The sequence below is a fragment of the Cuculus canorus genome, chromosome 1, assembly GCF_017976375.1.
Source record: "Cuculus canorus isolate bCucCan1 chromosome 1, bCucCan1.pri, whole genome shotgun sequence".
Lineage (NCBI taxonomy): Eukaryota > Metazoa > Chordata > Aves > Cuculiformes > Cuculidae > Cuculus > Cuculus canorus.
Window position 1 is genome coordinate 171,167,525 of NC_071401.1, and position 12,654 is coordinate 171,180,178.

The following is a 12,654-nucleotide window of genomic DNA, read 5'->3' on the forward strand; positions in this document are numbered from 1 at the left end:
ATGTGTGCTGAAAATGCAGCCTTTTCACTATCTTCCTCTCCCATTTTATTGTCTGGAGATTGCAAGCATAGAGGGTATCCCAGATGTGCCCTCTCCTGCTACGCCAGAGGCCAGTACCAAAGCAGAATTCAGAATCACCCATGTACATCTTTATTTGAAGATAACTCCAGGGTTTGCATTTCTGTGTGACAGAGAAGTGGTATAGAGCAGCCATATGTCCAGGCTGTGCTCTGTAGTCATGTGTAGTTCCATAAATGGACACATTTCATTGCCTGCTTCATTAAGTTTTAGTGGTTTTGTTAGGAATTCGTGTAGTTTTAAGGAGAGCAACCAGACTATTGACTGTCAGGTTTTTTTCATACCTTGCATCTCACAGCTCTTTTTGTTTCCTAGGTTTGTCAGGTCACTGCCCAGCAACCTGTGCAAGCAGAGCTTATGCTTAGGTATCAGCAACTACAGTCACGATTGGCCACACTCAAAATTGAAAATGAGGAGGTAAGGTCTGTGTCTACATAGGCTATGAATTGAACACCATTTTCAGGAAGATGCAGTTTTTTCTACCTTGTCCAGAGCGTGTAAATGACCCTGAAATGGCCTTAATCTGTATGAAATCTTTTAATTTAAAAATCAAACGCAGACAAAATATGCTAAGGTAGATCCTTGTCTGATTTGGAAACTTCATCTTCTGCCTGTTCGCATTACTGAGTTTTGTGTTTTGCAGTTGCTTCAGTGAAAACTTGTTAGAGCTCTTATTTTTAAAGTTTTGTGGCAGAAAGCCGCTGAGCACAGTTATTATCTTCTGTGAACACCCTCTGTCCAGTCCCTAAATTGCTACTTCTGAAGTACAAAGGAATTTGAACTGTCTTTTGTGGTAGCTGAGTCAAAATCTCTTGTGTTCTCAGCTATAGCTATTTATAAGCACAAGTACTGAGTGCCTGTGATGGGAATCATCTCACCTAGTAAAATAAAATGTTTTGATTTTTTTTAAATACAGAAAAGTTATGCTGTTCTCTTTTCTCCTGCTCATGCAGCAGAGAGGGGCGTCCCAGTGAGTGTGAATTGCACCTTTATCCAATTTAAGGCAGCGTTAAAGGTCCTCAGTTTAAATGAGAATCTGTTCCTAAATTAAAACATAAGGATGATTTAATTTCTTGGTGTAGGTTTTTTGGTAAGTTTTCAGGATTCCAGTTTCTCTTATTCTATGTTATGTGCTGAATGCTTAGAACAAAGTATTAATGCCAATGAGACATGTACAGTAGTCTTGAAAAAATCCCTCTTGACATCAGAAAGTGTCTCAAGGTAAACAAAGCAAAAGGAGGGAGAATGATTATTTCTTCCAGTAAAGTGAAGTGCAAGAGCGTAGATGGAGAAATCATGTTGGCAGCCACAAAAAGGATATTTGCTTACACTGGAGATGTGTGTAGAAGTACGCATGATTCAGTTAATTTGACTTTACTAGACAGTTAGACAGTCTTCCAAAACAGAGCTGGGAGGTAAGTCATATCTTTGTGAATCCTCCCAGTTACTTTATTGCATTGTGGAAACGCTGCAACCTCTGTTCCGCTGCCTCTGTGACCTGGTTTCCACTATAGGCAACTGTGCTTATAGGTCATAGGAAGTGCTGTGAGTCTGGTGTAAATTGTTCTTCCTCCAGCCCCCTCCACTTCTGCAGTCTAAACATGACTGTGATCTGCTCTGTAGCACTCTGAAGAGCAGTGTCACAGGTTTTTATCTCAGAAGAACATGTTCTGACAGCCAGATCCTTGAGCGTATACGTTCAACCTAACACATTGACTGGTGAGCCTTCAGAGCAATGTATCATCTCTGTTGCCTTTTGTCCCAGATTAGGGACCATAATCAAATAATGTCATATTTCAATTGTAATTTCTGGCAATAAATGCTTGAGAGTGTTACACAGTCAACACAGAAGTACGTCCACATCTGTAGATTGTACCATGGTAAAGCAGAGAACTACAGGAATCCTAATTGTGTCTTTCTGCTGTTACGTAGATACCTGTTCTAGTACATCTAATTTTTCACATTCACACACCAGTTTGTCTGAGGGAGCATTCTTTCCTTCTAAGCTGTTCTGGTGTGTATTTGTCTTTCCATTTGATAAATTGTGCTTTTTAACACCAGGTTAAGAAAACAACAGAGGCTACCCTGCAGACAATACAAGATATGGTCACTATCGAAGACTATGATGTGTCAGAGTGCTTCCAGCACAGCCGCTCAACTGAGTCTGTGAAGTCAACAGTCTCTGAGACATACCTGAGCAAGCCTAGTATTGCAAAAAGAAGAGCTAATCAGCAGGAAACGGAGCAATTCTATTTCATGGTATGTTGATTGCTTCCTCGTTCATGTGATACAGACCAGACATCTGAAGTAAACATTATGCTGAAGTTTCTGGACTTATATCACATCCATAGTAATAGATTGATCTGCATCTCTACAGAAATTCAGAGAATATCTGGAAGGTAGTAATCTCATCACAAAACTTCAAGCAAAACATGACTTGCTGCAGAGGACACTCGGAGAAGGTAAGTATCACACAGCAAACTGAAAAGTGGTTCCAGACTGTACAGTGAACCCACTGAAATGCCAAAGATATGCAGGAAAAATATTACAAAACCTAAAGTTTAATTTTCCAGTGGTTGGACTACACAGTATAATTTGATTTTATTTATTCAGCAGATACTTATTTCCACTCTGCAGACATTTAGACAAGTGACTATATTTGGAAATGGCACTGTTGAATGAAAAGTCCCATGTCTGACGGGATAGATGACACAGTCAGCGCATGGTGATTTAAGTGCCGTGACAAATATACTGTTTCTGCTTCCCAGTGATTTCTGTTGACTCGGGGTTTTTTTAAGAGTTGGAGGAGAGATATTTTTTTAAGTATACAAAATTATCCAGGACGCATCACTTAAAATGGACTTGCTAAGGCAACTTTTCTGACACATGGACATGAGTGTCCTTCCTGCAACCTAGCAACTCAGTAGAGCATTTATGAAAGGTAAAAAGTGAAATCTTGACCTCACTAATGTCAGTAGTGAGACTCCTCTAGACTGAATTTAGTGGTGAGTTTCTACACAGTATTTGTGTACTGTGAACTGGAATGAATTAAAATTTAATTAATAGTTCTAAACCTGTTATTGCATATAAAATTGTTGCATTACGAAATTATTGCACTACAAAGTACGATAGCAGAGAATTATCTGTTGTCCTGAACACTCTCCATGGTTTTTAAAAAATACATCTTAAAATACCAACCATGTCAGCAGATGCCCATAATCAAATGAAGTAAAGCTGAATTAGGGCAGTAATGAATCAGGCACAATGCACAGTTCCAGTTCCTACCTCTTACCAGGCCTCTCAACAGGCACATCCTCATGTACCAAAGGGAAACGGAAAATCATACTGTAAGCCTTGAGGACTAGCCAGACGGTGTTACAGACTGGAGAGGAAGTGAGTTACACAGCAAATCTCCTGAAGATTAAAGACTGTCTCTAAAGGATGTGTCAATTCATTTTCTTTTTATTACCAAAAACCTGTTGTTAATCACATCTCTCCTTGCTTTGAATACAAAATCCCAGATCCACATACCCAGTTGTGGACATGCCTAAAGAGCTATTAACAGCTCAGTGGCTATGACTCAAAGAAAGCCCTTGCCCTGGGAGTGACTGAGGTTGGGGGTAGGAAATAAACAGTGTTTTCTTGCAAGTTTGGACTGTAGAAGATGGTAGCTGGTTTTAGACAGCTAATTACATTATGGTTTTTTCTCATGGAAGTTCTCATTTAATAGGTTTGGGGTTGTTTTAGTGTGTGTGTTGAGCAGTTCATTCACACAAATCAGGTACAGCTGATGTTAGTCAAAAGAGGAAGATTTTCCTCCAGAGGCTTACAGAAATGGTATTTGGAAAAATAAAGTGAATGTTTGCTATTCGAAAGTTCAATAAAATGCATAATCATCTATTGAAGGGAGAAAGAGAAAAGTGAACAGAATCTGTTGACTAATGCATCTTGGAAACAAGAAACAAAATTGTATGAGAAGAAATTTGAAGAAAAACTTCTTAGCAAGTGACCTAAGTGATAAATTTCTGTCAGGTTCTGGGCCATTCTGCCACGCTCAGGCATGGCAGAATGCTTGGGCCATTCTGTTTGAAGAGTTCCCTTCCACCCACCAGCTGTAACCCAAAGTGGTTAATGTGTTGCCCACAGTGTTTTTGCACATAGTTGTTGTCTTGTCATTACAGCATAGCACATAAAACTAGTACCCTAAATTTCCACATTTACATTCAAAGCTGATATTTGGAGCAAAAGCCATCATTCTTACAGGTTAAAACGTTGAAGTGCCCCCTTCTATTGAAGCATGTCCTGCGTTAATATGCACGTGCCTGGGAAGGAGACCAGGATTCTGTACATTCATTGAGATGAGAGATTGAAAGGATAGAATTACAGAGAGATGAGATGATTGAAAGGATAGAATTACAGTGGAATTGTGAACATTATTGCTGCAGCTAGTGTAGAAATGAATATGTAGGAAGTGAACTGCTCCCTTGCTCCACTCAAACTGCCTTTTCTGGAAACTTTCATGCCAGCAAGGCAGCAGACAAATAACACAGGGTGCTGTATTAAGTAATGCAGGGGAGACAATGCAGGAAGAGGATTGTCTGAACTGCAAGTTTCCCTTTGGCATCCTCTCTTGTTTTTATTCAAACCTGCATAGTGTAAAGATGTAGGCTGAACAAATCCATATTCCAATCTGGTGTCCACAGTGCTGACAGCATTTGGCTCCTGTTCCAGTTCATCACCTCTGTCCTGGTGTCTGTTGCTGTTTATGGACACAGCATATACATATTCATGATCTGCACAAGGGACATTGATTAAGTGCTCTTTGCTCAGTCTGCATCTACAAATTTGGAAAAGTAAATGGGAAATACCCAAATGAAATTGATACTAAGCATAGGAAGGACACTGCTACTCATTATTAATTCAGATCCAAGACACGTCTATGGAATGAAGCACAGGGAAATGAAAGAAGGATAATAAGTTGTGAAAGAAATTGCCCCTTTGTCCAAGATAGTTTTTGCCCTACTCTGTTAAATATCAAAGATGTGTTTAAAATCTCTCAGATTTGGGATTTGTAACATCTTTTATTTTACTAGCATTTATTATTGGGATTCTTAGTCTTAATGAATTTCCCTTGGTTACGTGAGTAGGGAGAAGATCCTGGCTTACGCCGTCCATGTCATAGATTATTTTACATACTATTATTACTCTTTTTACCACTCTAAAACAGGTGCCAACAATCTTTCTATGTCTTATTGGTGCCAGATATTTTTCCCAGAGCTTGTTCTTTGTTCTGCCTCCTGTGAATCCTCACTACTCTGGAACTGCCAAAAATGTGTTCAGATTGGGGCTTTCAGTACTGTCGAGTATTCCAGGCGCACCTGGATGTTGCCACATAATATTACATTTTGCATATCACTGATTTTTGTTCTCTGTGCAGGCTGACAAGCTTTTATTGTGTCACTTTCAAACTGAGCAGTCTTAGATGTAGCCCAGGTGATGCTCAGAGTGGTTTACAGCGCCAGTATGGTTATCTGTAGTTTTGTTAGCTGCATAGGTGCTTAATTCTTTCTTCCCTAAAGTCTCACTTCAACTTGTCAATACCGGATTTCATTTGCCATTGTATGTCTTGTTCCCTAACATGGTTAAACCCCTCTGAAGGGCTTGACAGTTTTATCGGGACTTGATATAAAAGTACTTCAGTCATCTGCACAATATTCTACCTCTTTAGCTTCTGTGATCACCCAGGACATTAATACATATATTATGTATTACATAAGTGGTCCTAATGGGAAGACTTAAGTAAATTACTGTTATACTTTCGTCGTAATGAAGAAGGACCATTTAATTCTACTCAGTTTGCCTTTTCTCCACTAATTTTTGATCAATGAGAATATTTCACCGCTCAATCCATGGCTATTTAGTTACTTTAGTTGCCTCTTGTGAAGAAACTTATCAGGGGCCTTTGAAAATCTAAATAAATTAATTCAGCTGATTCTCTTTTTTCCAGTATTATACTGACATGTTCAAAGAATTCTAATAAATTAATAGGGCACAAAATCTTTGGGAAATCTAGGCCTGTTGGAACTTACCATACCATGACCTTCCTACTGTTACATTATTTTGCTTTTCATTATCATGAGCTGACACGGTGCGCATGCCTGATTTGCTGGTTGTTCTGCAGAGGTTACCCAGGAACCTTGCTCTAATACGATATTTGCTCCTTTACGGTTCCTTACAGTTCTCTGTAGGGAAATTCTTCCCAGTAGCATTGATTTTTTTTTTCCTGCAAGACACAGACAAAAGAGAGGAAAAAAGTTTCTCAATAGCAAGCCATTGGTGTCTAGAGCTCTGTATTTCCAGCACTGAACAGGTTTAGGCACAAGGGGAGGTGTAATCTTATCTTGGTGCAACTCTTATTTCCTAACTGATTTTGCGACTAAAATACATGAGCACAAACCATAGACTTTGTTTGGAGTTTTACTTCAAATTATTTACAGTATCAAGTGACTTTTTAAAGTATGGGTGGGCTTCTTAAAAGTTGTTCCATAACACAGGTTGAGTTTGTATTTTAAATGTTACTGTGGAGGTGGTAGATAACTGCAGTGCCCTGTTTGGTGTATAATTGTGTGTCTTTTTCTTGTAACACTAAAGATAGGGTTAAAAGTAATTTGCCAAGCACAGTTTAGATAGGAAAAAACCCTATCTACAACCTATAAATTATTATTTCCTGTTGAACTTTTCTAGGTCACAGGGCTGAATACATGACAACAAGGTAAGACATTTTTATTTGACCTGATTTAGAGTGACAAGCATAATAAAATCTTAGAAATTGCAAATTTTAGAACAAGTTTGTAAGGGTATATCGTTATTGTTGGTGGTGCTGTTGTTACATAAATTGTGTATAGGCTCTGTGTGTTTTAACATTCAGTATTTCTGTTTCTGCATGCTGATGGGTAAAGGACCAGACTGTTCATCTTCCCCATTCATGTGAGCTGCTTAGGCCAGTGTCAAGGGTGGAACAAGCTGGGAGATCCTTAAACATATTTATGAATCATACATCGTATTTGGAAGTTGAAGGGGTCTTTGTGGTGCTAGAAAAGAAATCTGTTTCAGTTGCTAGAGACACCTTGCTTCTCACATTTTATAATTCATTTGGTCGGGATACAGAGTGCAGAAGATCATGATGCAGAGATGAATGTGGGGGTTAGACAGTATCTTTGATACTCGAGCTCTGGACAGGAATACCTGCCTCTCCCAGCATCCATGTTTGATACTTGAATGAGTCTATATGTTCACAGAAGAGAAAGGATGCAGTGTCAGGTCTCCCTGCTTTGCACAGCACATGCTTTTTAAGTTGTATAACGTCACACCTGCGATGCTGCCTCCAGACATAAACACAGAGGAGTATGCTGCAGCCTCCAGGCTATCAGACTGTGGGGGGCAATGGCAACTGTTTGGATTTGCAGCTGCCTTTTGGTATGCATCACTGGTATGGACACCACCCTTCCCATCCTGGTGACAGCAGGAACGTCTAGTCCAGCTTTCTGGTCTCACTCTTTCCCTTCTCTATCCTTTCTCAATGCCTTCTTTTTCTCTCTTTTACTTCCTGGACAGGAATGGCCTTGCTACCATCCCTCATCTTTGAATTATTTTTTTTTTTCCAAAAAAGGTCTTACCCTCCCAGCTAAGAAGTTTGGATCCAGCTATGATTCTGCCTCTGCTGGACCATGTGATGTTGTATAACCTGGCCCCCGTATTCTTGGGGAGATCTCTACAGACTTCAGAACTCCCTATCTCTCACCACATCATGGTCCATTTTAGCTTTGTACAGGTGGACTTAGTCACTTCTTTCCTTATAGGACCCCAGTTGAAAAATGGTAACAAATCAACACTCCTCCGAGTTGCTGATGTTAATTTTGAGAGCAGTGCCTTTAACTTTAACTCTGCCCCCAGATGCTATAAGGAATGCGTGGAAGTCAACAAGCTCATTTCTAATTAGAAAAACATTCTTTCTTGACTCCAAAGCATGTGACTCATCAGGCTCACATCATCCTAAATTCTCTCCTCTGTAAGCAGCTGAAAGAAGGTGATGGATTTAGGCGATGATTTTACCTTAGTGAAGTAGGGAGGCAGCTTGAAGCTGTCTTACCTCCTGCCTTCTCACAGATGGTCACTTAGAGTGAGAAACTCTGAAGGAATGGGGCCTGCCCATCCATTCTTTGGCACCAGTTCCCCTGCTCTGCTGAGACCTACGTATTGCCCCAGGGTTAGGTTTCCAGACCATAAGATGTGCAAATGGAAATATTCTTCAATGTCAAAGTTAAATTGTAGAAGGGAAGAGGATATTTTTAAAGTGAGTTTCAAACAGACCCAAATCCCCCCACTTTGTTTTCTGTGCATTATTGTTCCTTGCCGTTTCCCCCAAAACATTTGATTTTTTGCTAATTCCTGAGAAACCCGTAGAAACATTGGACTGCTGGTGCAGGGGAACCAGAGGAGCTGTCAGCATGCAAAGTGCACTAACATTCACAAAATAAATTGTGACATAGAGAACAATATTTATTTCTTGATATCCCCTTCAATTGTAGTCATCACGTGTAACATACTAGGTAAAAATTTTGCAGATCAAAGTGTTGTGTATTCTTCCTCTTGTTTTTTTGTTTTATGCTGGTTTTGTTTATTTGTTTCAAGTTGGTTATATTCTTTTAATTCCTTTAGCAAATTTGCAAGGTGTTTCTTTTCTTGCATGAAGATGTTGGTGGTTGGATGTGGAAGGCTAAAGCTGTTTATCCTTCCTGGCTCTAGTTGAAAACGCAGACGTTTTGGTTTTGATGCATCTTAGGAGTGTGCTGAACAGCTTTAATTTGCGTTTGAAGCTTCTCCAGCATGAAGAAACTTTTCTGCTTGATAAGAGGTGCTTCAAGTGGCCTGTGCTCTGCCGTGGCTGGCAGGATGAATTCCGGTGGTTGCTGCACATTTCATGCATGACCGCAACAAAAAGGCCATTCTGATTGTGCAGTGTTTGGAATAAATGTATATGGTAAAACTGCAAAGCAGGGATTCATAAAGAATGTCAATATTTATCCATAAGTAATGTGTTTTTAATGGGGGAGTTCTCACTCTTCAATCACTGTTACACTTAAATTTGATGGAAGGTCTGTATTTGATAAGAAATGTGTTTATTTCTCCCTCTACAATGTTCTATTGTTTGCCATGAGCTTACAGACATTGCATTTTATTGTGTGACTTAATTCTATCTTGCTCAGTAATCATATTCCCTTCCCTTAGGCCTCCAAATCTTCCCCCTAAGCCCCAGAAACACAGGAAGCCCAGACCCCGATCACAGTTTAGTGCTAAGTTGTTTAATGGTGATTTGGAATCATTCATCAAGGTACTGGCACCAGCCACCCCAGTGGCTGATCTCAACCTTTCTTACAATAATGGTCACTGCCTTGTGTAAGCTGAGGCAGATCATTATGTTTAAGTCTGTCCTGGGGCTCTTTTCTTTCCCAGTTGATCAATATAATACTTCCTGAAGTCAGAGGGAAAGAAGGAGATTCATTTCTCACAATAGCCTCCCTACAATTTTGTTAATCAAGTAGGGATAGTATTGACAGCCTGGTTTTATTAGGAAACAGCATCATATAGAAGATAGGATGTAGTGATGCATTCCATGACTTAGCACAATTTCCTGCTTGCCATTTTTGTTACATTCAGTATTCAAAGTCTGTGGAGAAGCAGCATTAACCTGGGTTTGATATCCAGCTTTTGATTTCCTGTGACTTTAGGAATTTATTATATTGTGTGAAATTGTGATCACCACTATTCTGTATCTTGTATCTTTGCTGTATTTACTATCTTCTTCTTTCTTATACTTTTATTTCTAATAATGCTTCTAGCCGAGGCCGAAGGAACTCTCACACGAGACATCAGGTATAGTTCTGGTGACAAGAGAACCATCTCCGCCTCACTGTCGGGTTGCATTCACGCCTGACTCAAAATTAGTTCTTTCAAAGACCTGGGGGGAGAAGTTTGCATTAAGAAATGAGTGTACGAGTACAAAAGCAGGCAAAACAGAACCAGAGCACTACTCTGAAGTGTTGGGAGTCTTAAATGATGGATATTTCATTTTTCACTGACAAACACGTGCCCATCACAGTCAATTGGTACCTCTGGACACTAGCTGACAGAGCTCAAGACAAAAAAAACTCAAAAAATATGCAACAATGCATTTATAAATGCAGTGAATGAATTCCTGACTTTTCGAACTGGGTTTGAATGTTACTGGGATTTTTTTTTCTCTTTCTTCACAGCATAGCTAGCACCAAATATGTTAAAGAAAAAATTCTGTGCTCAGTGGCACCACACCAGTTTAGCTGTCTTTGAACAGAGCTTTCAGCCACTCTCACTACAACTATAGGGAAAACTATTATTATGTGCTGTGAGGTGCAAAGACTCAGGAAATCGTCACATGATGCGAGAGATAGATTATTATGAACAGTTTCTTGCTCAAGGATGAAAGTAAGCAAAGAAGCATAAACTCCCACAACAAAAGGCCCCTGGATTAGAGGAGCAAAGAGCAAATTGAAAGAAATCCCATTCTGTCATTTCCCCTCACAGAGAAGAGGGGTTTGCTGCATGGCACTGTGGGTGACAGGGCTTACTTGCAGGTGGAAAGGGTCCTGCGTAGCTAGTCTTTGAAAAGGAAAGCGGAAAAGAAAGCTGGTAGCCTTTTGACAGATTTGCCAGCGTGGAAAGCATCCCTGCCCAAAGACCGTGTCATTCCTGATAGAGATGAGTCATTTTGACAGGCACAAAAGTATTACAGCTAGTGAAATACAGTATTACACCAATTTGCTCTTCATTTTTACTTCATAATAAATGATAATTAGTCCTAAACATACATTCATAACTACATGCATCAAATTCATAGCAGCGGTAGGGTCATGGTTCTTGACGTTTCACCAACACAAATTGTTACTTCAAATTATTTTGCTGTCACTAGATCCAAAATCCAAAGCTTTTAGTTTAGATTATTTCAAGAAATTACTTAACTACGAAGTTGTATGTGGTTCTGAACAGATTCTCCAAAACCAGGTATAAAAGTAATTTATTTTGTGATTTCTTACTGCAAACACTGCCCTTTCCAAGGCTTTATATTCTTTGCATGAACCAGTGTACTAACAGGAAATGTGGGTGCATGTTGTGCATGTTTTCTAATACTCTGCTTTTTTGGAGGGCCGGGCTGCTCAGTGTTGGTGAAGATGACAGTATTCCTGGTTTTAGCAACTGACCTGTTCCGCGGGGGATCTTTTTTTATTCAGCTGTTACTGAATCGTGACACAGCTCAAACAGAAAATGCTCATCCAGACATTGTTGATTCTTGGCTAGCTAGCCTATGCTAAGTTTTAAGTTAAAAGACAAACAAGTCACAATTTAAATAGTATAATTTGCCGTAAGCCCCACTAAAACAACGTGGAGCACACAGAAGATCCGGGGCTAGGTTATCTCAGGAAGTACATTGTTTCATTGCTTCACTCTGTGTTATTTTTCAAACTTTTTTTAGTTAGTTGACTTTTCTTCTATTTAGGCTCCATTCATAAACTTCCCATTAGTGTAATTTAGCATGAAAAAGAAGGAGTAGTTTATGAAAGGAAATGTGTATCCTGAGTTACAGGATGCTTTTGAATTCATGGTTTTGTAATATAGACTGGTTTTATATTAAACTTCCAAGTGAATTAGTCAGTTTTTTGAGCACTACATATTTGGAATGAAAAATTATAGCTTCCAAGACAAGAATTTCAAAGGTACCTATTATTTAAGCAACAGTAAATTTTCCAGCATAAGCATCAGCTTTTCTAAATTTTTAATCATATGATTTGTGTCTTTAATAGACATCTGATGACTTGTAGTCATTAGTCTGCTTGGGGTAAAACATCCGTTTTTTAAAGTGCGAAAACACACAGACGAAGGACTGTGACTGTTCTTTTGGAAAATCAGCAGCTTGAAAGAAAAAAGACAAATAACTCACTGAAAATTAATGTATAGTCATCTTCTCAAGCATTTTTATCTCCTTTATTAAAACACTTCTACCTATCGGAAAATGTAGGCATACACCTGCTGCTGTATCATCGCTGAGATCATGAACTTTGGTTCCTGAGCTCTGCCAGTTTCAGGTGGGGAGGTGTAGGTTGTGACCGCCCTTTCCCAATACCTTTATGTCTGCAGAAGAGGCGGCTGAACCACATGCTCAGCTCGAAGTGGCTGCAGTTCACCACCCAGTGTATTACCAGCTAGGTAGAGCAGCCCAAAACAACATGCCAGGCCATCATCTGCCCTATGTTAGGACATGTAAATCAGCACAGCACGGAGGAGTGCTGTCAGGAGGGAGACACCTGGTATGCCCTGTGCTGTGTGTTACCAAAAATGTTTTAGCAATTTTTACAAAAAAAAAAAAAAACCACAAAACACATTGAGAACTTAGGTCCTGTGTAATTAGGTCCATGTAGGTTTTTCTCCACCAGGAAAAGAAAGGTAAGTTAAATGGATGCAGAGGGATCATCTTCATCATGAATT

General features: G+C 39.5%; 1 protein-coding gene across 2 annotated transcripts in view; it reads left to right on the top strand.

Annotated features, from left to right (window-relative positions):
* SRGAP1 (SLIT-ROBO Rho GTPase activating protein 1) overlaps positions 1 to 12,654 on the top strand; it is a 144,292-nt gene that overhangs the window by 102,450 nt on the left and 29,188 nt on the right. Inside the window, exons 8-12 of one of the 2 annotated variants that reach the window (XM_054056865.1) lie at positions 394 to 495; positions 2,140 to 2,337; positions 2,456 to 2,540; positions 6,823 to 6,850; positions 9,367 to 9,469. In XM_054056865.1, the coding sequence (XP_053912840.1) occupies positions 394 to 495; positions 2,140 to 2,337; positions 2,456 to 2,540; positions 6,823 to 6,850; positions 9,367 to 9,469 (516 nt within the window). Of the gene's footprint in view, positions 1 to 393; positions 496 to 2,139; positions 2,338 to 2,455; positions 2,541 to 6,822; positions 6,851 to 9,366; positions 9,470 to 9,977; positions 10,012 to 12,654 lie in introns of both variants that reach the window. The other variant, XM_054056870.1, reaches the window with a different exon arrangement.